The sequence below is a fragment of the Podarcis pityusensis genome (genome assembly GCF_964106645.2).
Source record: "Podarcis pityusensis genome assembly, chromosome: Z".
Lineage (NCBI taxonomy): Eukaryota > Metazoa > Chordata > Lepidosauria > Squamata > Lacertidae > Podarcis > Podarcis pityusensis.
In genome coordinates, this window is record NC_138044.1 from 15,087,303 (window position 1) to 15,114,162 (window position 26,860).

Sequence of the window (26,860 nt, forward strand, 5' to 3'; positions counted from 1 at the left end):
CCTGGCTGGAGTACAGATGTCCACATGTGCGTAGAAACCTCTGGGGTTTGCAGCACCCCTGTGGTACAAAGGTGAGGGCCCCTGGCCCTGCCCATCACTGCCATGCGTCCCCCAGAAGGTTGCTTATGAGGACAAGTGGCCCTCAGCTGGAAAAAAAAAAGTTTATTAGGAAAGGGGGTGCTATCAAACAGGTGGGGGAAAGAATATAAGTCCATCTTTGCCCACTTAGAAGGGTGCTGAATGCTCCGCTGCAATATAAAATCGGGAGAAGTTCTCCCTGCAATCTGGGGGAGGGGGAACTGCAGCTGCTGAATCTCTACCTGTTGTACCTATTTAAAAAAATTAAGGAACTGTGGGAAGGGGTGGGGAGGTTGGCAACTTCAGGAGAGAGGGAGGGGTGACCCTCCTTGTTCTGCTGGAAAGGACTGTGTCAGGCCCAGGCATAAACACTTGTGCACATGGGTAAACAGAGTTTATGAAAGGCAATGGGTCTGAAGAGCAGGAAACCCCATGCAAACAAGAGGCAGCATGGGAGAGACCGTCTTTTGTAGCGGTTTTTTAAATTATTATTTTCACAGGGCCCTTCCTACTCCTGTGGCTGTAATCTGATTTAACTGTTTTATAACTTTTTTCCCCCTATTTGAAATAAATTTATTGATAATATTTTGTCTATTTGCTGCTGCTCGGCTTGTAGAGGGAACAAAGCACCGTCCCATAGGTCGTGTGAAGGAGGCAGAGGCGTACTTAGGGGTCAGCCATGTTGGCCCCCGCCAAGGGAGCAGGCCGTGGGGCGGAGGCGCGAAAATAGTGCCCCTCTCTCGGCGCGGCGTGGAGGCATGGGCTGTCGCAGCAGCCCTGCAGAGCCCCCTCCCCAGAGAGCCGGCAGTGCTGCCGGTTAGTTCGTGCAGCGGAGCTCCCCGTGAGGACGCCGACGACGCCAAACGTCAGGCGAGGCTCTTAATTTTGCAAAGCAGAGTCACTTTACCCTGGTTTCCTTCCCGCTTTGACCAATTTCCAGCCCGCGCCGCTGCATGTTTACCCCAGAGAGCAAGGGCCATTGACGGGGCTTAGTTCCGAGTAAAGTGTGTACTTAGGGCGCAACCTCCAAGTGGTGCGATAAGAAACAAAAAGGCAAGCGAGGTATTGTCAGAAGTTGCTTGCCACCTTTAGGCTGCAGGCCGGTGTACCCACTTTCTTGGGAGTAAGCCCCATTGAACTCGGTGAGATTTACTTTTGATTAGACATTTATAGGATCGGGCTGTTAAACGCCCAGTTTAAGAGTAATTTGTGACGATTGAATTAGGCCAATTAAAAATTTTTTATTATTTTTTTGCTGGAGATGCGGGGGGGAGGGAGGGGGCGCGCCGATACCGCTCCTTGCCAAGGGCGCAAGGGAGCCTAGGTACGCCTCTGGAAGGAAGCACTAAAACGCGTGCATCGTGGTATATCCCCCAAATAGGATCTGATTTTCCCTCCCGTTTTCAAGAGTCAAACTGGACCAAATTTGTTCGCTTGCATGTGTGGTTGATGGTGCGTGTGCGTGCGTGCGTGTGTGTGTGTTTGAGCAAAGCAACGCCCGTTCAAAAGGGATTTCCCACCCACCCCCCCGGCGTTCCCACGTTGTCTCTTCCAGAAGCTGCGCCCGGTCCCTCCTCCTCGCCTCACCGCGGCTGAGCCGCCCGGGGAAGGACTCCGGCCAGGGGGGGCAAGGGCGGCGGGGGCTCGCTGCCCCCTTGAAGTCCGTGGATGAGGATCCGGGGGACCAGCGGCCTCTGCAGGGCCGGCGGCGGGGCGCTGGGCCCGCGGTAGAGATAGAGGGCAGCGCCCGGATCCAGGTTGGACACCAGACTCTGCGGGTAGAAATAAGGCGACGGGAACATCCTCTGCAGCGCCGAGTAGTTCCCGGCTTCGGCCAGCAGCTCCAGGCCCACCGCGGTCTGCCTTTTCCATTTGGTCCTGGGGTAAGGGGAAAAAAAGTTTCGGGGGTCAAGACACTTGGATCACTTTTATTGACCGTTTTAAGAAAATCCATCTCATGTGTCTGCGTTTGACAAAGGGATTGCTCTCTTTGGGGCGGGAGTTCCACACGTGCTCTTGCATAGTCTCTGCACCTGTGTGTACAGCTGCACGTGGGAACGGACCCTCTTGGAAAGGCTGGTGTTTTTAAGTGTTATTAATCATCATGCTAAATGATAATACCATTTTTTTTATTTGTTCCCATACCAGACTGTATTACAAAAGTAATACTGTTTAAAGCATAAATATAATTAACACGCCCCCTTTTCATGATTCAAAGTATATTTCTTTAAAGCACAATATATTCTACAAATAGGATTAAGACTCTTGTATTTAGCGTAATATTCAACCTGCAAGGGCTATTTGCTTCACTAACTTTCAAGAATAGAAGAACAGAATCTCACTGAATGGACCGAACCTTGTTGGCTGATTGCATCAGGGGAAAACAAAACAAAAACCACTGTGTTCTAAGTGGTCATCAGAGTGTCTGCCTGGGATGTTAGATCTGTGGTGGCGGATTCACACATTCAAGTCACCAATGATGAACAGGCAACTCAGCATGTGGGGATTAAGCAGGGATTAAAAGACCCAGCACAGAGGAGAAGCATAATTTAGGAGGACAAAATCATACTCATGTTCACATTAACTGAAAGAATTGTAACAGGCTGCTTACTTGCACATATGAAGTGTTAATCACAGATCTGACACCACAACTTTCCTATCGTGCTTCTTCTCCTCCAACTAAATCTGAGGCACTCAAATTTGGCAGCCACACATAGAATCATAGAATTAGAAGGCACCCCAAGCATCTTCTAGTCCAACCCCCTGCAATGCAGGAATCTCAACTAATGCATCGCTGACAGATGACCATTATATCTCTGCTTAAAAACCTCCAAAGGGGAGTCCAGAACTTTCTGAGGGAGTCTGTTCCACTGTTGAACTGTCAGAAAGTTATTCCTGATGTTTAGTCAGAATCACCTCTCAGTCTCCTCTTTCCCAGGCTAAACATACCCAGCTCCTTCAACCATTCCTCATAAGGCTTGGCTTCTAGACCCTTGTCCATCCTAGTTGCCTTCCTCTGCACACGATGTAACCTAGAATAGCATTAGCTTTTTTTGCTGCTGCATCACAGTATTGACTTATGTTAAGCTTGTGTTCTACTAAGTCCCCAAGATCCTTTCCACATGTACTACTGGCAAGGCAGGTGTTCCCCATCTTATATTTGTGCAACTGGTTACTCCTGCCTAAGTGTAGAACCTCACATTTGTCCCTACTGAAAATAATTTTGTTAGTTTGGGCGCAGTTCTCCAATCTATTAAAGTCATCTTGAATCCCAATTCTGTCTTCCGTGGCATTAGCTACCCCTCCCAGTTTGGTGTCATCTGCAAATAGGATAAGCATCCCCAAGTCATTTATAAAGCTGCTAAACAACAACTGGCCCAAGACAGAACTCTGTGGCACCCCACTTGTCACTTTTTTGCAGGATGACAGGAACCATTAGTGAGCACTCCTCAGGTTTGGTCAGTCAACCAGCTACAAATCTACCTAACAGTTACCTCAACCAACCCACATTTTACCAGCTTTCTGCAAGAATATCATGGGGGACTTTGTCAAAAGCCATATTGAAAACAAGATACCGTACAACCGCAGCATTCCCCTGATCCACCAAACTTGTAGGTTTACTAAAAAGACAGAGAGAGATTTGTCTGGCATGACTTGTTTTTGAGAAACCCATACTGGACCTTAATATCCACAGCATCCTTTTCTAAGTGCTCACAGACCAACTGTATAATGATCTGTTCTAGGACATTTCCTGGTATCGATATCAAGCACACCAGTTGGTCGTTACCTGGGTCTTCTTTTTCCCCTTTTTTGAAGATGAGAACAACATTTGCCTGCCTCCAGTCTGCAGGGACCTCACCTGTTCTCCAAGAATTCTCCAAAGATTATAAACAGAGGCTCTGAGAGTACATCAGCAAGCTCCTTTAGTACCCTTGGGTGCAGCTTATCAGGCCCTGGAGATTTGAATTCATTTAGAGCAACTCAGTGTTCCCATACCACCTCTTTTCCTATCTTGGGCTGCAGCTTCCTTCTTGCATTGTTTATTCTGTTATCACCAGGTTGGGCACTGCATTCCTTTTGGGTGAAGACAGAGGCAAAGTAGGTGTTGAGCAGTCCCACCTTTTCTCTCTTACCCAACAGCATTTCTCTGTCTTCTCCATGCAGAGGACCTACTACTTCCTCGGTTTTTCCTTTTGCTTTGAACATAGCCGTGTGAACAATGCAATATGGACGAGCGTTTGTGACTCAAAGAAGCAAACCAACACATTCAGTTTGCAGAGGATCAAGTAGTCAGAAATCAAACAAGATGTAGGCGCAGCATCTGTACAATGTTCAACCTTGGCCACAACACACTACTAGGAACAAAGGAACATAGTAAGCTGGTTTATGTTGAGTCAGATCATTGGTCCATCTAACTTTGTATTGTCTACACTGATTGACATCTGCTCTACAGGGCTGCAAACAAGGGAAGCTTTCCCACCTCTACCTGGAGATGCTGTTGGAGATTGACCCTGCAACCTGGTTTATATAGAGCAGGTATTCCACTATTGAGCTACAGGGGCCCTTCCCCAAAGGCCATAGTGGAGAACGTGTGGCCCTCCAGATGTCGCTGGATTACAACTCTCGTCATCGTAAGAAGTGCCTGCTTGACCAGGCCAATTGCCCACCTAGTTCAGGCTCCAGCATCCAGTTCTTACAGGGACCCTCTAGAAACCTGGAGCCAAGACATGAGCACAAGAGCCTCCTCCCCTCCTATAGTTTCCAGCAACTGGGATTCAGAAGCATTTCTGCCGTTGACTGTGGAGGCAGATGATAACAATTGTGACTAGTAGCCCTCTGTCTAATCCTCTTTTAAAGCCATCCTAGTTGTTGGCCATCACTGCCTCTTATTCTATAGTTTGTTCTGTGTGAAGAAGGGCTTTCTGTTATCTGTCCTCGGTCTTTCAACATTCAGCTTCATTGAATGTCCACAAGTTCTAGTCTTATGCGTAATTTTATAAATGTCTATCATATCACCTCTTACTCTCCTTGTCTCTAAACTATCCTTTATTTGCCCTGAATATTCCAACATTCCGCTTCAATCATCATCATGGTCATCAGCATCATCCTTAAGCCTTGAGCATGCTGGCTGAGGCTGATGGGAGTCGAAATCTGCAGCATTAGGAGGTCAACGCATGTCCCCCTTCCACGCTGTAAAAGAGTGCTGGCCTTCCAATTAAAAGATCCCCACTATCTGACATTGATGCAGCCCAAAGCACGATCAATGCAACCAGCATCGACAGAGCCACATTCTTACTTGTGAGGAGCAGCTAATTCCACTTGAAAACTTCCCTTCAGGAATAGACTGTGCTCCATAGCCTCTGCTGTAAAGGCTGCCTCTGCCCGATAAAAGCCTACACATTACCTTTGAGAAGTTCAATCTTAAGTCTGGGGAAGTGAGGCATAAACAGACAAGTGTAAGTGACTTCCTTGTCTGTGTAGGACATGACAGGAGGTGCCATGTCAACCGAGGATTGTCATCAATGTAACATGAGCCTTGTGGCTCCACACACAAGGATTTGCCGTTGAACATAATGATCGCAAATTGTTGTTATTTTTATTACGTACTGGCAGGTGCTTGTGTGATGCACACATTCAGTGTAGCTGCAAAGGAGGTTGATCTGTTTGGGCAGATGGGACATTGCCCTGCTTACCTCCCTCTGCCCCCACCTGCCTGCCTTCTTGCTTACACCCAGTCCAGGGGGTTGCCCTGGCTGCCAGCTTCTTAGTCTCAGATTTGCCCCTTTTAGAATTGACAGTGAGTTGACAATGGCAGAGTGCATGGAGAAAGGCTTTGTATATTACATATTGGGCCCCCAGCTTGATTCCCAAAGCCTCCTGCAAGCTGTCACTCAGAACTCTGACAGGAAGGAAAGACGGGCAGAAAGAGAAATGGGCTGGCAGAGAGGGGAAAGGGGTGTCCTCTCCCACTGCTGCCTTCAGCCCCACCCATGTAAGCAACCAATAGCTGTGGACAGGATCCAGGCAAAATACTTCTGATTTCAGTAGGAAATGATCCATCCTCAGATGTGCCAGTATGGTGTACCCTTGAGTACCCCCAGAAAAAAGCACTGCTCTTGGGTAATTGTGCCTGAGTCTGCAGCTTTCAGACCCATTGCTTTCAGTTTTGGAACCATGCAACTTGCATGTTTACTCAGAAGCAAGCCCTACTGAGTTCTGAGCATATGTAGGAGATTTCAGCCTTAAGTATGGACTTAAATCTTTCCTAAAAAAAACACTTTTTTTTATTGTGGCAGGATCAAACTCTGGGAGCTCTCAGATCCGTATAGTTATAATCCTATGTATCCATGGAATGAGAGAATCAGTCCATTTCACTAGTTGTAAAAGCCTGTTCCAAGCATTCTGTCACGTTCTACTGTGACCAAGAGACAGAGCTTGAATAGACATTTTCCTGGAGAGAAGTCCTGTTAAGTCTTTGGCAGCAAAAGCAACTAAAGCCAGTTGTCTGTCTTTCTGTCTATCTGTAGAACATCTGCTCTGCATGTAGAAGTTTCCAGGTTCAATCCCCAGAAACATCTCTAGTTAGGGCTGGGAATGTTTCCTGCTTGAAATCCTAGAAAGCAGCTGTCAGTCTGTGCAGACAGTACTGAGCTAGATGAGCCAATGGTCTGATTTGGTAGAAGAAGCTTCCTATGCTCCTTTATGAAACAGCCACATACTCAGAATGTTAAAGATATGTCACACTTTGGACTGCAATGGAATGCATATTCACCTGGAGGTATGTTTCATTGAACTTAATGGCATTTACTCCTGAATAAACTTTGCACAAGCAACAGTACTTCTGAAGAGTTGTGTAGGTTTTTCAACTGTTCATAATACTTAAGAAAGAGATCGAGAACAGCATTTACAAGAGCTCTGAAATTCAAGTTTGAAATTTTAAAATAAACATATCATTTCCCCAAGAGAACCGCAGCAAAGCTCCTATTTTTGAATGTGTATTATCTGCATGGGTTACTGATGCCCTTCCAACATTCTTCCTAGATCATAACATGGGACCAAAAATGGCTTTATAGGCACAAATGGAGTGCGCTTCCAGGGGTGAGGTCAGACTTCTGAAGAATCACAGTACTTGCTGTGGCATGCAAAGAGTGGTAGCTCATAACTGCTGCCTCCCTCATTGTTTTTGCTGCGATAACAGCACCAAAGTGACCTCTCCTAGGCACACACCCAGGCAGGGTGTATAGAGGTCCTGGGTGACCAAGAGAAAAAGACTTCCTCTTAGCTTCACTGATGTGGTCCAAAGAAAAACAGAACAATGCACCACCAGCTTGGCTGCAGGAGTTGCCAAAAGGAGGTGGACAAGACACCATCCAACCATCTTAGGGACTCAACTCCAGATTTGTTTAGGGTTTACTCCTTAGCCTTTTCTTCTCTTGAAAAGATGTCCCACAAGGCAGGGGTACGGATTTCCCTCCAGAGTTTACTCCTGAAGCCTTTCTCATGAATGAGTCTAGTAGAGTTTACTTCTGCTAGATGGGCTACCTTACCAGGTTGACAAGCCCCATCTGGCTCTCACTTCCCTCTGCAGCTTCTGTAGAAACTGCCTTCTTGACCATTGGGCCCATTATTGGCCTTGTCAGCTCTATCCACCAGAGACTGTCTTCACGTGCAGGGGAAGTCCCTAACGCACCAAAGATTTGAGACCTTTGGCTACCCTCACCTGGTTTAGCCGGCCAGTCAAATATGTATCTGGGGTATAGCCACTGTTGCTTGCTGACAGCTTCTAGAAGCCAGAGGTGAAAACTGAATGCAGGGTGGGGTCTAAAGGTGGACTACCCCAGAAGGAACATGAATTGCCCCCCACCCCTAACACCCCATGCACCCAGAGTAGACCCATTGTAATTAATGGCCCTAAATTTGTCAAGTCCATTAATTTCAATGGGTCTTCTTTTATTAGGCCGAACATTGGATGGAAGAGAACATGGTATCAAGCTATCCACGGCATGGAAATTGGGTTAATTTCTGTCCCAGTATGTTGGGTCAAGATGGGGAGCACTCTTCTGAAGCACTTTGCTACAGAGCAAAGGACTGGAGGCTTTGGAGGTTGAGCCAACACAGAGAGATAACTTACAGAGAATGGAGGCATACCAGAAGCTTATGAAATTTTGAACGGCACAGAGTGAGGAATATATCATTCTCTCCCCAAACAGACTTTGAGGTTAGCCAATGAAATTGATGGAGATTGTGGCCCCAGCAAGGTGGTCTTTATGGTCCCCATTCAGTGGGAGGAGCTGGGGGTGGGGTGGAAATGCAGCAGTGCATTTTGAAGCAAATTAAATTATATGCATTACCATCTAAAAGAGAGGGGCTCCACAAGTCAATTAAGTTGGAGTCTAAAATTACATAACTGGCATACTGAAAAGGGAGTTCTTACAGGCCAGCCAAAATAAAAGTACAAGGCAGAATTAATTAATTGAAATCTGCAGCAGAAGAAGTGATAATAGCCACTAACCTAAGTGGGCTTAAAAAAAATAATTAAAGGAAAAATCAGCATGGGTTGAGCAATAGTTATTAGGTATGTGCTAATTCAGGTAGAACTTCCACATCCAGAGGCAGTCTACTTCATAATATCAGATGTTAGGAACAAAAATAAGAGGAGGTTTTTTTGCTTTCTCAGATGCCTCTGGCCTCCTGTTTTAATAAAATGCTGGTAGGGTGGGAAATATGTTGTTACGTTTCAATTTAGACATAAAAGTCTGGTTCGAAGAAGCGAAACCAAATTAAAATAGTTGTAACAATTGTTCTGAGTTCAAGACACAACTGAGTGAGATGGAAACCAGCTCATATAATTTGTAAGGAGTTTTGATGGGACAGTGGAACTGGAATCTATTTTTTGTTCCATTTTAATGTAACTTTAAAAAAAAAAAAAATGCCTACAGGCAGCAAACTGCATTTATGTGGCTGTCAGGTTCAATCTATAGGAAGAAATTCAAAATAAACACTGTACACATGTCCACACAGAAAGAGAGGAATTGATATCCAAAGGAGGAAGCAGCTTAACTGACCCATCTTCAGTTTCTCACTCAAAAAAGCATAGCAAATTATTTTTGTTTGAATTTATTCTTTGCAGAGTTCCTATTTGGGGGTCATCAGAACCCTCTGACCTCTCCTCAGCCCAAAGCCCCCCAATAGATCACTTTATCCCATCAAACATTCTGATTAATTTGCAATCTGATCTGATACCTGCCGGCTGGGGCATAAACTCCACTTTGTCCGTTGGGATTCCATTCAGAGCAAATATATGCACCTTTGCTGCACAGCAGAACCACATTGGAGAAGCAGAGTGATGAATCGAAAGAACACACAAGGAGAACAAACTAGGGTTACAAATTGTAGGCATTCCACACTTGTACGAAGGCGGTAGCTCAGTGGCTGAGCACCTGCCCTGCATGCAGAAAGTCACAGGTTCAATTCACAACATCTCCAGGTAGGGCTGGGACAGAGTTCCTGTCTGAAGGCCTAGAGAGCCATTGCCAGTCAGTGTAGACCAAGGGCCTAACTCAACAAAAAGCAGCACACTACATTCCTAACACAGCAATCCTAATGATTTATACTCAGAACTAAGTCCAGTTGAATTCAGTCAAGCATACAGGTAAGTGGGTTTAGAATTGCAGCTAACTCCTGTTGGACTTAATGGGGTTTAGTTCTGAGGAAATCTGCACAAGTTCTGGATAAATACCTAATGGGTGGAGCCTGTGACTGACTTTCTGTTATTCGTTTGTTTTGCTTCCTGCATGGCTAGGTTGGCATGATATCTTTATTGTGTTTCTATCCCACCTTATCCCCAAAGATGCTTGGGGGGCATGTGCGCACATGATTCTCCTCCTCCACAGCCTCACAACAACTGCATGATATAGGTTGGTCAGAAAACTTTTTCAGCAGGGGCCAATCCACTGTCCCTCAGACCTTGTAGGGGGCCGGACTAGATTTTTTTAAAAAATAAATGAACGAATTCCTATGCCCCACAAATAACCCAGAGATGCATTTTAAATAAAAGCACGCATTCTACTCATGTAAAAACACCAGGCAGGCCCCACAAATAACCCAGAGATGCATTTTAAATAAAAGGATGCATTCTACTCATGTAAAAACACGCTGATTCCTGGACCATCAGCAGACCAGATTTAGAAGGCGATTGGACCAGATCCAGCCCCCGGGCCTTAGGTTGCCTACGCATGGGTTAGACTGAGGGTTGGTGACCGGTCCAAAGCCATCCAGTGAACTCCATGACTGGAGAATTTGAACCCTGGACCCCTTGGTCCTACTCTGACACTCTGTAAAAACTACACCACTGAGAGAAGAAAGAAATCTAAATCTGCAGTCTTGCCACTACATTCAGCTTGGCTCTGATAATGTAAGAACGTAAGAAGAGCCTGCCTGCTGGATCAGGGCCATGGCCCTCCAGTCCAGCATCCTGTTCTCACAGTGGCCAGCCAGATGCCCCCACGGGAAGCCCACAAGCAGGACCTGAGTGCGAAAGCAGCACTCTTCAGTTGCGAATCATCAACCAGTTTTCAGAGGCATACTAAACAACAAAGAGAAATGTGTATGTGTGAATCACACACTCCCAGCTACGACCCCTTTTGAACAGAGATGATTTGGCCACTGTATGCCATGCTCTGGTAACTTCTAGACTGGATTATTGCAACGTGCGCTATGTGGGGCTGCCCTTGAAGACAACTTGGAAACTTCACTGCGTCCAAAATGCAACAGACAGATTACCGGCTGTGGTTCCATTTAGACATCACATAACTCCTGTTTTAAAACAGCTGAACCGGTTGCTGCTCATTTCCGGGCCCAATTCAAGGTGCTCACAGTCCTAAATGATTCAGGTACCAAATATTTGGAAGTCTGCCTCCTTCCCTAGAGACCCTCTAAGGGCTGAGATGGGCAGGGGGAGCCCTTTTGTTAGTTCCTCTGCCCTCAAAGGCTGGGGGCAGGAAGGTGGCAGTCCAGGAGAGGGCCTTCTTTGTGGTGACCCCCAACCTGTGTAACTCCCCTGTGAATGCTGAAGGCGTACCCCTTCACCCCAGATTTTGACACTTGAGGTGCATATTTTTAGGACCTAACTTATTTATGTGATTGTAGGTTGTTCTAAACTGGTTTTAGTATTGTGTTTTTATGCTGTTATCCACTCTGGGACCTTAGGGTGAAGGGTGGATAATTAATAATAATAATAATAATAATAATAATAATAATAACTTTTGTATGTGAGAGAAGGACCATTTGGACATCTTCTTTATTGTGCATACACAATTATTTGTGCTCATGAGCACAAATGAGCTCCCTCATCAGGGTGGTTATGCACAACTGAGATTTCAATACCGTTTGTACCTACAAAAGTTTGGGGGTGGACATACTGATTTGTTTCCCGTCTATGCATGTAGCTTCTGGGTGAAATCCTTTGACTTTCTTCATACCACAAATATTCTGCTTTATTTTGTTTCGTTTCGGTTCTGCCTTTGCAGTGCTATATGGCAAGTGTGCCTCTCCAGCACAACTGTGACGCAATGGCACTGGGAAAACAACCGTGGAACAACTAATAAAGTCGTGACCTTCAGATGGCCCGGTATAAATCCATCGCCAATGCGCTATTATTGTCAGTTGGAAAACAAAAACAAAAACGGAACTCCGGTCAATGGGGGGAGGTGGCGCAGAAAAAACAAAGAAGCAGGAAATCGTGTGAACGAGACACAGAGAAATCTGTGCGTCTGAGAGGAAAGGGGGTGGGGGGTGGGGAGCGGAACAAATAAATCGCTTGTGTTTGTCGCTTATAGAGGGGCTCAAACGCTCACAAAACGATAGATGAAATGGACCAGAGTTGCAACCCAATGGTGAAACTGACCGGTATCTTCCGGACTATCTGTTGCCCTGTCTGTGTATCCCACGCGTTGAGATGCGGCGGTGCCAAAATGGGAAAACTCTTATTCTTTTACTAAATGGAGCTGCCGAGCGCAGGCCGGACGATGACTAGGAGCTCGGGAGCCGCCGCCTCACATCAAAAGCCGCCTCCACAATCCCTTTCTCTCGCCGTTTTGCTGCGGAAGAAGCGCTTTCAGACCTATTTTCCTGACTAAATTATTCATCATCATAATAATTGTGTAATTACTGTAACTGCTCTTAATTATTGATGCCCAAAGCAGTAATTGGTATTTATTATTAATGGGCCAGTGTGTTATGTGCAATGTTGTGTGTGTTTAGCTTAAAAAAAAAAAACAACCGGGAGAGTTTTGCTCTCTCACCCACCCACTCGCGTCGCTCTTATTTTCTCTGCCCTCCCGAATTAAACGACTAGTCTCGGCTGTGAAATAGTTTCTGCTTCTAGGGGAAATGCGGGGATGGGGAGATTGGGGGTGGGTGGGAGGTAAACAGCGGGCATTAAATAATTGCGATTGGTGGGAAGAGATTTATTTACAAAAACAGGCTTCATATAACAAAATCGAACCTTAAAAAAACCAGAAACAGAAACTGGTGGAGGGAAGGAAAGGATTGAGAAAAACACACGTGTTGAGTCTTGAAACCTGTCTGTAATGTGCGAAATGGGTACGTGCACGAGGCTGAGTGTTCAACTTCTTCTTTTCTCCATATGCCAAATAACAATAAAAATAATAGTAACTATTATTGCTGGGTTCTACTCAGAGCACGCACAGTGAAATTATTGGATTTAAATTAGTCATGTCCATTATTTTTTGTGGATCCACTCTGAGTGGGACTAGCAATGGATACATTATTATTATTATTATTATTATTATGCCTTCTAAACAACTGCAGGTCTATTTAAATTGATGGACTTGACTAATTTAGCTACAGCCATTTCAACAGGGTCTACTCTGAAAAGGAGTAGATATCCCATTATTGGGATTTTTTAATGAAGAGGTTAGGGAGGAAAGTGGGCAATAAATAATTTAAATAATAATGATTATTTATTTATATAGCACCATCAATGTATATGCCACACCCCTCCTCTGAGAGTCACAAAGAAATGTAACAGGTCTAGTCCCTCAAGAGCTTGCAGTCAGCATTTAGCCACTGGGGAAAGGCCCGAGCCGGTTAAGAGAGAAATATTGGTAAATGCAAATTATGTGTAAACTAGTTTCTTTTCATAGGGGTTGAAGACTAAAGGGTTAAAGCCACAGGTCTCTCAGGAAAAGGGGCATTTTTGAGGAAGGGAGGCAATTGTGCTCCTAGGCAGGCTTATTTGGAAAGAAGCCTCGTTGTTTGCCAATGAGATTTAACTCCCGTGTCAGCTCCCGTGGAAAGACCGTTCACACGTTTAACTTGCTATCTGCTCATCGAGTGATGCATGTGCACATGTCAACGGACATTTCCTTTTCCATATCGCAGCATTCTACACGCTTTCTATAAAGGCCTTTATTTCCTTTTGTTGGAGTTCCATTTATGGTTTGCCGTGAGGTTAATACTGGACTGGGAATCCGTGTTCTCCAGTCTTGGTTAGCGAGAAGGCGACCTCAATAAAAAGAACCGCAGCGTTGGCTGCAGCCATATGCCCGTTTTCACATGGAACTCAATGGGACTTATTTTTTAATAAACCGAGTTGGAACTGCCCCGCAAATCCGCCAGAAGGTCTCTTTTTCTGACTGCCTGCATACCATACGTTTAAAGAAACTGGGAACTGCTGATGGTTAATTGTGCTAGGAAGTATAGCACCGTGGCGGGGTAAACTATAGTTCCCAGTATTCGTTTGGTGGAAGCCAAGCGCTATAATAATGCAGTTCTTTTCACGCCTGCCACTGCCTAAAATCTCTTACTTTATCAACCTCTAATTTTTAGACTTAGTTCCCGGGCGTGTTAAGAAGTCCTATTGGAAGAGGAAACTCGACGGAGTCAGATATCCATTGTGAACAGTGAAAATTTAAGTTTGACCTTGATTTAAATGTTCTTTGACTGATATACTTTGATTTAAACGACTTTATTCCTGACGCAGATGTGGGTGTTCTCTTACCTTCGAGAAGAGCACACCTTACATGCTCAGAGGCGCCCTCGCCTGCCATTCCTCTTTTATAAATTGCTTCTGCATTCAGCAGTATTCCTGAAAATATTGGATAGTATCCTGCTGAGTTATACTCAAGGTGGACCCACTGAAATTAATGGACCTAAGTTGGTCATTAATTTCAATGGGTCTGCTCCGGGTATGACCGAAGCTGAAACAGCCCATTGGCTCAAATTAAAACTGGAACAAAATGAGACTTCCTTCTGAGTAAACCATATCTAGCCTCGCACTGCGTGCCCCTGATTCCACGTAAGGAGTTGCCACCTTTTCTCGGCCACCCCTGCTCCTCTGTCCTTTGGTATCAAGCTGACTCCCAAACACAACTTAGGTACGTATACCTTTCCCTGGAAGGGTGATGGCTGGTGGAAAAAGCTTCCTCCGGCTGGGTCCTGAAAAGCACGAGAGCAGCTCTAATAAAGAAAAGTTAGCAACCCTGTATGGGTGTTCTCACACTCCCTGCAGAATGAATATTCCTGCAAAGGAGATCAGCGTTGAGGAATGGGAAGGAAAGGTATTTAAGATGAACAGTGAGGACGTTCGTATGAGGAGAGAGAGGTTGTAGCTATTTTCAGGTGGAAATTCAGCTACCTACTAGCCAGTTCAAGTCAGGCACACAATTATAGCTGAACCACTTCCCGCGAAATGTATGACTTTTTGGGATGAGGAAAGTAGGGGAAGTGAGCTGAAAATCGTGTGAATGAGACTTGCTTTGGCGCAACGTCGTCTCACCGCCGTGCAAACAAATCATAATTAATGCTCATTAAAAACAGGCGACCTCGTCTAATCTCCCTGCAAACAAATCAATAAACAAGTTGTGTTAATGACCCCCAAAATCAGAACGTGGTACCGTCCTTGGCTCATTTACAGCTGAAATATAGCCTCCGATATGTGCAAAGAAAAGGACAGTTCTAACCAAAGAATGCAATTAACTCTTTTTTAAAAAATCTACATAATAATAAGAGGAACGCACCTTCAAATTTGCTAAGTGCTGGTTTGAACCTCTGGCTAGCAAAAGGTGCGCTTGGCAACAATCTGAGCCAGTTGTTAAAGTGCTAATTTCCAAATGGGGAAATCTCGCTTATTTTGAAACCAGGCGCTATTTCATTTCAGCACGTCTGGATTTAATAACACGCAAGTTGGTGCCGGCTAGGGAAAGAGATGGGACTAAAGCGTGGGATGATTTGCTTGCGCCTGTGAATGAATTTTACATTTATTTTCGGGATCGGATCCTGACTGTTTACAAACACCCAAACTGGGGAGAGAGAGGCGTTATGTTTTAAGGGGCAAGTATAGGGAAGCTTTGGTTCTCCAGACGTTGCTGGACTCCAACTCCCATCATCCCAGGACAAGTAGCCAATGTGATATATAATATATGACTGAAGCAGAGCTGTGTGGGGTGGTGTTTTTTTTTTGGGGGGGGGGCGAATTACCGTGCAGAAACACAGAACTGGCTGCTGTTCCTTGCCCAAACTCGGGGTTGCTGGAAGGTAATGTGTGTAACGACTTTTTGCGTTGTATTCCACTAACCTTTACTCAGAGTAGACCCACTGACAGTGACGGGCCTACGGGAGTCATGGCCGTTCAGTTCTGAGCAAAAGTGAAGATTTTGTGTCAAAATTTAGACACCCAAAGTTACCAATATGCATGGTCATCGCTGCAGCATTCAGCCAGCCAATGAGGATCCAAAACCATGAGGGGACCTCAGAATCACCTCCGACTCCGTTAGAGTTGGCAGAAACCATTCACACGTTCAGGTGCAAGTCAGCGAAGGCAAAATAATCCGGGGACTGTGCGTGCTTGTGTCTGTGCGCGGGCGAACGAAGAGATCGAGGACCCGTGTTTGGTCTTTTAAAGCAACCAACACAATCAGGAGACCCAGATATTGACAAACTTTCTTTGAACGTTTTCCGGGCTGCACAGGTAGATATCAGGAAAAGCGCGTTTTGCTTCGGGGCCCAGCAGTTTCAGATCTGTGGGTGTTTGTGGTTTACCTGGTTACTAGACAAAACAGGATATAGGTAGCTCTGCTAATTTCACCCTCCCCGGTTCCTTCCCGTTCGCCCTTCTGGGAGTTTGATCTAGAATGTTGAGGAGGAGGAAAGGGTTAAACAGCCCTCTGTCCCCCCCCCGGGGGGGGGAAAGAGAGATGGAGATCGTTGCCCTCAAGGATTTTAATTAAAATACAAAGTAAGCGACGCCACACTAAAATGTAAGCGTGAAGTATTTTACATGTCCTTGGAACGTACAGGCTGGTTTACCTTTGCACAAACGTGGGGAAAGACCCCCTTTACGTTCCTAGATCACCCCCCGCGCTCCAAAAAAGACTTGTAGCCAACTTTGCTCTGTCTATGCACGCACGCAACTAATATTTCGCTTGAAATACAGCTGATCATCAAATTACCATTCATATAGCGCTTTTAAAATGTTTGTATATCTGAATCTCTTCCAGGACACCTAGAACCCTTTTCCTTTATTTTATTTATTTATTTATTTATTTAAGAAGACCTTTAAGAAAATTAGTAAACCAACTCTTTGGGCATTCGAATACTTTCGCCTAATAATCTGACCAAGAGTCTTGTGTAACCAAAAAACCTTGCACGCCTTTACTGTGGTACCTTGGAAGAGCTCTGTGTAGCTTAAAAGTGTGCAAGTGTCACTGCGGCATTGAAGCTAACTATATTACAAATAATATTTTATTAGGTCAGGGGAGGGGAACCTGGTCCTTTAGATGCAGTTGGACTCTGATTCCCAGCAGCGCCAGCCACCACGGTCAATGGACAGAGATGATGGGAGTTAGAGTTGGAGTACAAGGGGGGTGGGGTTAACTCACCCAAATGCGTTAAAAATATATATATACATGCATCTTTCAAAACTAGATTCCTTCAACTAAACTGAAGCAGAAACATAATTTTTCTCTCTCTCTGTTAATTACTTTCGTAACAGCTCGAGTTTGTGGATTTGATTTTTTGCCGTCCAATGTTGGGGAGGCACAACATTTTGCCAAAGAAGTTTAAAGTAAAGGATGACATTTATTATTATTATTATTATTATTATTATTATTATTATTATTATTAAAAAGAGTAACCACACCCTTTCCTCTGCTTTTTGCAACCCCTGAAGTAGGCTCTCCCCCCAACCTTCACCCAAAGATTTAGGATGTCATCCAAAACAAACTTTCCTGCAAGCGACAGGATTTAATTTTCGAGCATAAACTTGCATAGAACTGCGGTCTTCGAAAACCAGAGTGGGAGGAACAATACACTTTCCCAGGGTAACTAATCCGAAGTAAGGGAGGTGAAAGATGCCCCGCCTCCTCCTCCTCCTTGCCTTGCCACCCACCCACCCCCGCTCTCTCCCCCGCTCTCTTTTTACCTTCTGTTCTGGTACCAGGTCTTTACTTGGGTGTCTGTGAGGTTGAGAGACGCAGCCAGCTCCATTCTGTCCTGCACGCTCAAGTATTTCTGCCGCTCGAAACTCCGCTCCAGTTGGGCCAGCTGGTGATCCGTGAAGGCTGTGCGGGCCTTGCGCGGCTTTTTCAGCCTCACTGGGGGGCTCTCTCTGGAACTGGAGATCTCTCTGTCCCCTTCTTCTTTCACTGAGCGGGGGAAGGGGGGCGGAAGAGAAAAGGCGTTGCCACAATCAGTGCAGACAGATTAGAAGGGAAAGTCCCCTTATCAAACGCGGGAGGGAAGACAAGTGAAGAGACCAGACGCCTCGGCGAGGGGCGCTGGCCGCTTGCTCGTTTCTCTTGCGCAAGGTCCGCGCCCCTTTCTATGAGATCCCTATGCCTGTTTACTCGAAAGTAACTTCCATAGCGTTCTATCGGGCTTCCTCGTCAGTGAAATGTGGATAAGGTTGCAGCCTTAAGTTCCTCCTTTTAGGTATGTTTACTCAGAAGTAAGGCCCATTGATAAGTCAAAGAAGCCCGGTTAGGAACAGCGTAACTGTATTATAAACCGAAGGTACTTGACTTTCATGAGAACTAGTCACTTAATTTTGAGATACCCTCGACCTGAGATACTGGGGAGGGAGAGATATATCAAGATATACCAAGAGGACAGTAAATTTAACCACACACAAAAATATCTATATGCATGCGTACACATTATTTATTTTATTATTAAAATTATTTATAGCCCGCCCAATATCATATCGACCTTAGGGCTGGATTCACAGTCGTCGGCGTCCGCGATCCAGTTCAGCCTGATTTAAGTGCCAAAGAGCCCTTGAAACATTTCTCCTTATAATTACTTATTTATTCAAACATATTTCTAGTCCCCAAGCCTTTTAGTGCAAACCCTGAAATTAAGGGGATGTCACAGCGCTTAACTTTAGGTGCTGCCCAAAATGTTCTTCACGGAATAATATATAAATATTGATCTTAAAGGGAAGATCCAGCCTGGGAAGACATTCATACAAACTATCCCCCCCCCCCCCCGCTTAAATAAAATAAACTCGGTGTTCACTGTGTCATTCTGGAATAGATTGCACTGTTACTTCCAGGTAAACACAGGTAGGATCGAGATGCGCGTAAGAAATGCCAGGAAACTACTACTGAAGTTAGTCCCCCCCCCCCCCACAAAATATAGATTGCATCCTTCGGGCAAACGGAATTTTTTTTTTTTTAAGAAGGCAAGACAACTAGACTAACAGGAATAAACGTATGGGCTTGAGATGGAGTCTCAACACGATCCGTACAATTTACTCACAAGTAACAGGGAAGACGATAGGGAAGTAAACGCCACTCAACCCAATGGGAGTTACTTCCGTGTAAAACATGCCTATACGAAACGAACCTGGAAATTTTAGAAAATATCTTATGCCTAACAAAGAGTGTCAAAAATTATGGGATGCCGGATTTGCACTCCGGTTTAAACTATAGGTACAGTACTTTAATTCGTTTTAACTGTGATCTGTAGCCAACGTTACCCATTACAGTACACAGGCCGGACCCACTGAAATTAATGAGCGTGACTAGATCCATTGATTTCGGCGAGGCTACTCAGAGTAAAAACTAATTGGAGACAGCTCTGATTTTGTTCTCTATAATGGAAATAAATCCGAGGTTTTTGCAACCGGAATTACTGATAATCTGAATTAATGAATGCTAAAGTAAGTAACACACCACCCTAAATCCATACAGATTCAACAAAGCCTTTGGGTTTCAGCCAGCGAAATTCTACTCAGAGTAGACCCATTTAAACTAATTATTTTCAATAGGTCAACTTTGAGTAGCACTACCTTTGCATACAACCCAGAGAAATTTCGGTATCTGAGGCAAAAAATTCTTCCTTTTGCGGGGTTAAAAGCAGAGGAATAAACCAAACAGGTCAAATTGAATTGAATTTTAAAATTGACATTTTAATCTTGGTTTGAGGGTACCCGCGTTGTCCTTCTGAAGATGCAATGCGGACAAAACTGAGCACTTTCAAGGGCGCCAGCCAGGTTATGCACTTCTACCTGGGAGTAAGTCTCAGTGAAGTCAATGGTGCTTTCTTCCCGGTGAACACACTGCCCGCCTCCCACTGATTTCAAACCAGAGCGAAGCACGTGCTGTACGGCCCCGATTCTGTGCACGTTTATTTGGGAGCAAATCCCACCGAGATCTGTCAAGCTTATATTGAAGTAAACGCCAGGATAGGACGCGGCCTAAACCCCCTCCCCAATATTTACTGCAACCCTAAAATGCCTTGTCAGAAAAAGTAACCCTCACTGAATTCCACGAGGGTTCCTCTCAGGTAAATGGCTACAGCCTAAACGTGCGTCATTTTAGTTGCTTGGATCTACTCAGAAATGTCCCAGCGAGTTCTAAGGGATTTATGCCTCTATCAGTGTGCTTGGGTCTCTTACTTTTCTTAAAATTCAAATTTCCCCATTTCCCCCACAAAATCCTTATTTTCCTCCATGGTTTTATTGACTGGGTTCCGCCCCCCCCCAAGACTTTCTCACCTCCGCTGACAATAAAGTTTCCAACACTGAACAGTAAGCTATGCCACCCTACCTAGGGCTACTCAGAAGTAAAGCCACTGAGTTCAATGGAACTGACTCCCAGGTAATTGATGTCGGATCGCGATTTTAAATGTTGAGAATTACGACAGCACCCATATTTTGTTGCTTCAGGGATTAACTCTGAAAGAAATCGGGGCTGATCAGCTTCCTCAAATTCCTAGAGAAACTTCCAAAAGAAATGGTATTACAGTTGTTGTTGTTGTTAGTTTTGGGATAAAACTGGCATTAATCCATGTATTATTGCCGCCGTCATCACCACATTTGAAACCCGCCCTCGCTCCGAAGAGTTACGTGTGGTATCCAACTTATCCTCACATCATCCTGCGAAGTAGACTTGACTCAAGTCCTACCACAGAGGCCTGACTGAGGATTCGAACCCACAGCAGCCCGCTAAAGACCACCCCAAAGTAGGCGTTCCTGAGGCTTTCCATCCCAAAACAAAACAAAAACAAAGGATCGCTTATCTATCCAAGGAAAAAGAACAAACGACTCCCTTCCCCCCTTTCTCTCTCCAGATATTTTATATATATTGAGAGGTGCAGACTTTCCCCTTCCCCCCACCCCCAAACAGCAACCCCCCTCCCTCTCTCAAGGCACATAAAGGAAAAGCAAACTGCCTCAACTTTCTGGGTTGTCCGAAAAGAAGGCTTTCGGTAGAGCTAGGTCACAATTGGAGGGCAGCCCATCTCTCTGATTGATTCACAATACATTTTGTATATATTCGGAGTAGGCAGGGAGCCTGGTGTTTGAACGGGCAACTGAACCCAATAAGGGCAGTTGTCAAATAAAAGTAGCAAGGGAGGTCAAACTTCTGCCTTCTCCCCTCAGCTCTGATACCCCCCCATTATCCCTTTCTTTCTACGTTAAACAACAGCGAATTTAAAGTGGTTTCACACTGAGCCATTGGAAGGGGGTACTAGATATTGCCAGAAATCATTAGCGCTCCCCTCTCCTTCCTTCCCTTGAACACAGATTTACTTTTTTCCCAGATCGCACGGGAGTCACTCCTGTTCAATCTGGATTGAAACCGATTCCTCCCCACCCATGGTGCAAGACATATCCCTTTCGATAAAAAGGGCATTTCGGATTGATGGAAAGCAAAAATAAAGGGTGAAAGCTCCGAAAGAAATGGCTACGGCCTGCAGTTTCCTCCCCCCTTTCTCTCGCCCACCCCCTTTATCTCTGTTCTTAAAGAGATTATGTTTATCTATAGGGTGGGGGGAAGCTGGCTCCGGTTTATATAAATTGGCCGCATTAGCTTTTTTTACAGGGGTTTATGGTAAATTTCATTGTGGCAGGGTTTAGGAGCGACAAAGCTCAGCCTCCACGCGCGTTGATTTCTCTCTGTAGGAAGACAATAATCCACTTAATTGAGCCACCAGGGATATGGGAAACCCTTCAACCAGAAACCGAGTCCAGATAGGCATGAATATCTCTTAAACATGAGATGCTCTTTCATTGATGGATGGAAGGCGCAAACAAGTCTGTTTCTTCTCCTCACCCCTCCTCTCTTTATAAGAAATAAAGGGGGTGTCCTGGAATCAGTGGCACTGACCTCTACATAATGTTTACTTTGCGGGGGGGGGGGGGCGGGCGGCAAATAAATGAATTTGATATTTGAAAAGCTAAATAAGAAATCATTCCATCTCTCTCTCAAAATAGACCCCTCTTTAGGCTTTGATGTTCAGCTTAGACTAGGGGGCTAGGACAGAGAGAAAGTTGGCGCTGTGTACCTGAGGGGAAGGTGGGGGCGTTAAGGGTAGGGCCGTCGCTCAGCGGTTAAGCTCCCGCCTCGCTCAATTCCTGGCATCTCTCCATGGAGGGCTGCGAATTATCTCGTGTCTGAAACCCTGGAGAGGCGCTGCCAGTCAGTGCAAAGAACTGTGAGCTTAGGAGGAAGAACCTATGTTTTTAAGGGTGATGCTGTTGGCAGAGAACCTGATTCTGGAGTTTTGATGAGGTGGGAAGAGGGGAGAAGAAGGGAGAGACTGAGAAAGTGGAGAGAGGGGTTTGAGGTTCAGGGAAGTTCCTCTGAGGAAGAGGGAGAGGAAAAGGAGGGAATGAGAGAGAGAGAGAAGAAAGGGGGAAAGAAGGGGAAAAAGGAAAGGGGAAATGACAGAGCTAAAGGAAGGAGGCAAAAGAAGGAGAGAAAAGTGGAGGAAAGGGGGGAAGAGAAAAGGAAGAAAAGGAGAAATAAAATAAATGTGAAGAAGGAGACATCTCTTGATGTTAGAGTTCCACGCTTCTAAATATATCCTTGATGTGGCTCTCACTGTAGCAACTCGGCCTTTAAAAACAGCAAGTAAACAGCAAAAAAAAAAAAAAAAAAAAAAAAGTTGAATGGTAATGTAAAATGCTTTTGGGGGGGGTATATGTTTGCGGCTGAAATCCAACACAATTTTCGTTTGGGGCGGGGGGGGACGAAGAAGGTTTTAAAAAGAATTTCCGTCTCTCTTTCTTAGCAACTGAAATTTTAATTAGTTAATGGGGGTGGGATGGGGGGGGGTTGGAAACAGAAAAGACCTGGACTTAAGGGCAGGAATTCCCCAGTGGGGGACCCTGCCTGGGTCCAGAATACCACCTGCCTTTTTCTACAGGCCCAGCTGTTAATTCTGGATGCGCCCACAAAATTGGAAAAGGAGGAGGAGCGCGTGGCCAAGATCCGGGCCTTTTGTATAAACAGGCCGAAGATGGAATTTTACTTTTTATATTTTTTAAAAAAATGTTATTGGTTTTATTTTATTTAAATTAAACCTGCATTTACTGAGCATGTTTGCGACCAAGGAAGCCACGCATTGAACCTCGCGTGCGGGAGTTGCTTCCGAGTAAACCATCTTCGGATGGGGCTGCAAGTCGGAAGTTTTAACCGCGTCCGCGCAGAAGTGAGTCCGCTTGAGTTCAATAGGGTAAAGGTCTATCTGGATCGCAGCCATGCTTGGGAGCCAGCCCCACTGAACAAAGTAGGTCTTAACTTGCAACACAGGAGTAATCGCGCTATTCAGAGCTACAGGAAAAGCGCTATCGAAAGGGATGGCCTCCCTCGATCCAACGACCTGATCTTTACCTGGGCCGCTTTTCCATTCTGTCAGTTTCTCCTTCCAAAGGAAATATAAACCCACCAGGAACTGCAGACGTCTACCTCGTTGCAGATCCTATTCTGGCCTGGAGAAAAAAAGAGCTTCTGTTTGGAACTCTCATCCTGGGCCGCGTTGTTTACTCTGCATCAAGCCTCCTAGATTTCAGTGAGATTTGCTCCAGAATAAAACTGCGCCTTTTTCCGTTCCACGCAACTATGTTTGTTTCGGTTCCTATCCGGCATTTCTGTATATATATATCTATATCTCGGAACACGCTTTCTTCCTGCTTTCAGTGACTTCTGTCTAAGGCGACAAGCCTAACCTCAATGCTTGAGAGTAAGCCCCCCCCCCCGCACAACTCAATAGGATCTTACTTCTGAGCTGGCGTAGTTAGGTTTGTGCTGTCATTAAACTCCAACTCAGTCCAATTTTACGGCTGTTTCACTGGTAAATTATTCTCCACCGCCCTGGATTTCAGTTGGACTTACACGCGAGTAACCACGCGGAACTAAAGTCTTACGGAGTGGAAATTGAACTCATTGACGTCATGAGGGGTTTGCTTCCAAGTAAACCTGAAGAGGAACGAGGCATTAAATCTCTTGAGGATGTTACTTCTCATGGCGAGGTGGGGCAAATGGCGGGAGGAAATGACCTGGACCGGGTGGCTTTTGCGGTTTGAAAAACGTATTTGTCAAAGAAAGTAAAAACAAAACAATTCTTATCAGAAGGAAAGTCACTCTCTGGCGAGCACCCCCACCAATTGTTAAACTGAAGACCTGCTTTTGCTTTCGACGTCTCTGCAAACAGCAATGTATTTAATTTCGAGCTATTTCCCATAGCAGATTTTTTTCAAAAGTTGTCATTTGCTTAACGGGACTGGCGCCATTCAAAGCCTCCTCGGCCCAGTGAACGAGGAGCTTGAAGGTCGCCGCTGCGTTATTACGAGTTCTCTCATCGAAAAGTTTTCTAAGGGGGGGGGGCAGACTCAAGGGGAACCACCAATCATTCAAGGGATGATTACGAATGATAGGAAATCAGATAGAGGCGAAGGGGCGAAGCTTCTGTACTGAAGTTTGGCCTTCTTTCTTATCTGCCTGACAACTTGTATTGATCTGTGTGTCAAAAATCATTCGTGTCGCAACCTAACGAATTTGATAATATTGGTACCCCGTCCATCTCATTTCAGTAAATCCAGTGTATATCGGGTGGGGTCAGAATGCCTTTTCTCCAGAGTAGACTCAACTTTAAATCAGAATGGAGACCAGAATATCCTGGTGACTATAGAAACACTCGGGCTGCAACTCTTATACCCACTTTCCTGAAAGTATATCCAATTGAGCTCAATGGGTTTTGCTTCTGAGGAGACATGGAGGAGGATCGCTGGCGCAAAATAGATGGAAATAACAATCAAAACAGGCAAGTGGTTGGGTTATGCGGAGTTAAATGCGCAAATAAAGAAGTTTCCTATTTATCTCCGCCAGGTTCTCATATTAGCTTCCTTCCCTCCAAATATAATATTTTTAGCAGAATTCGGAGCTTTACAGATTGAACTGACGACAGAAACAAACAAACAAACAAACAAACAAACAGAAAAAGAGGAAATATCCCAAATCAGGCCAACCGAATGTTATCCTGTCCTTCATCCTCGAACCTTCCGAGAGAGAAAGGGGGGGGGGGGTAAGAAGAACTTGCATGTCCACATGCACCTCTGAATACCAGATCGCGAGGACTAGCAACACGCGGGTTTGCTGTCCGGAAGCCGCTGGTGAGCTAGATCGACCAGCTTTGGTTCTTAGGAGATACCCCAACGGGAAGGAAAACTCTATTGTATGTGTGCGCGACTGTTACTGGTTCAGAAATAGAGGGCTCATTCAGAAATCAGCAGGCGCTGGTATAGAGTTAGGAGAAACTCTCCTTACCTTTGTATTCTGTGTCCGAAGAGGAGTTGCTGCTGCTGTTGTTCTTGTCCATCTTCTCCCGGAAGTCCTCTCCGGATTTGGGGGGAATCCGAACCGGTGCCTCCTGTGCGCTCTGTCCATTGCTGCTGGAGTAAGGGGCGCAGGCTGCCAAAGGCTTGCAATCGGCCAAGATGTCCCTGATTAAGAAGGAGGAGGTCACTGTTCTGGATTGTGAAGGGGCCAAGATTTGCCCCGCTTGGAGGTGAGACTCCAGCCCCACTGCCACACCTTGTCTCTGGGCTACTGCTTCCAAGCACTCCCTCCCGGGAGAGTGGGGCGACGGGCAGCCGCTGCTGATTTCGGAGCGGGGACTAAGTTCCAAGGGGGAGCGTCCTTCCCCCATGAGCGGTTCCCCTTTGGGCACGGCGGGGCTCCCGGCTCGGTGGGACAGGATGGAATCGATCCCAAATCCGTTGGCACCTTCCATGCCTTTCAGGGTGACATTGACCAGCCGGAGTCCGGATTAGGCTCGAGAAGAAGCAAAGCGACCTTGCAACTGCGGGACTTCGGATCCAAAGTTAGTGCAGCAACAATCGCCGGTCAGTATTACGATCCAAGGCGCTGTCCCTCTTGAAAACCTGCAGTCAAGCTAGCTGCAGAGATGAGGGGAAGGAGACAAGGGAGAGAAAGAGGGGAAGGGAAGACAGGAGCCAGAGTAGGGGTGGCGAAAGTGAAACTTTGCTTGTAGGGAGAAAGATCCCTAATCTGAACTATTCGCAATCGCCACCGCTAACCATAGATCCATCAGCCCTAAATTACAGGAAATGACTTAACTAAACAATGAACTTTTAAAGAGTCCATAACAAGATTTTCTTTTTTTAAAGAGCAGTGAATGAGGCAAGCGAGAGGCACGGATTACAGAACGAAGAGCGAGCTCTCCTTTTCGTACCAGCGCCTATGGAAAGGGAGGTTTCAGGACCGCGGACAGCGCAGGCGATTTCTGTTCGAGGTCCGTTTCTGCTCAAGAAGGCGAACGCGCTAAAAACAGCAGGTTGGAAGGACGTTTCAGCACCTTTGAAAGCGCCTAGACTGGAGGGTCGGGACCGCGGCCGCGCCACCGCCTCCCATGGTCGCCTTCCGAAGCCGCCTTGCCTGCAAAAGTCCCTGATGTTGGAGGCGAAGTAGGAACGCCGCGTTGCTTTCAGGACCAAGGACAGCTCAGCTCCGCCCCGCGGAAAGTGCTTCCCTTTTTAATCAGCGCTCACACCTCTCAACTTGCTGGGTTTAGTTTGGAATTCTTCTTCTCCTTCTTCCTCCTCCTCTACTTTTTTTTTTTAAACCAAGAACCCAAGTTCACGTGCCTCACTGCCTCTCTCCTGATTGGCTGGCCAGCTTTTAGGGTGATGTCACACACATGCCACACAGCAAGGAAACTTGATCGCTCCTCGGTTTGATTAAAAGAGACACTGAATTAATTACAGCCCAGATCCAACTGTTAACCGGCAATTTCCACCCTGTTTCCTATCATTACGCCACTGATGAAGTTCTAAATAGGGTTATTAGCAATGCGGTGTGTGTGTGCGTGTGGGGGAGATCTAGTGTGTGTGTGTGAAGTTGGGTGCATTTTTAAAACTGCTTATTTTAGGTTCACAATTAGCTGAATCATTGTCTCCCTTTATGCGTGCTGATGAAAGTTTTTTTTTTTAAAAAAATAAATATTACCGTGT

The 26,860-nt window shown here is 45.6% G+C and overlaps 1 protein-coding gene across 4 annotated transcripts; it reads right to left on the reverse strand.

The window, feature by feature from the left end:
• Position 1: 1 nt before the first annotated feature.
• On the reverse strand, positions 2-26,415 carry BARHL1 (BarH like homeobox 1; the record flags this gene model as incomplete). 4 transcript variants are annotated; one of them, XM_080990663.1, is made up of 4 exons in its annotated part: positions 26,083-26,415; positions 25,155-25,786; positions 17,522-17,744; positions 1,662-1,956 (listed from the first exon to the last, which is right to left on the reverse strand). In XM_080990663.1, the coding sequence occupies exons 2-4, from the start codon at positions 25,618-25,620 to the stop codon at positions 1,662-1,664; spliced, it is 984 nt and encodes a 327-aa protein (XP_080846789.1). In that variant the 5' UTR covers positions 25,621-25,786; positions 26,083-26,415. The 4 variants fall into 4 exon arrangements, 3 of the variants coding, with proteins under 3 accessions (XP_080846789.1, XP_080846791.1, XP_080846790.1); XM_080990665.1 differs by adding an exon at positions 6,851-6,993 and having other exon boundaries at positions 1,894-1,956; positions 25,155-26,415; XM_080990664.1 differs by having other exon boundaries at positions 1,951-6,993; positions 25,155-26,415.
• Between the last annotated feature and the right edge of the window lie 445 nt (positions 26,416-26,860).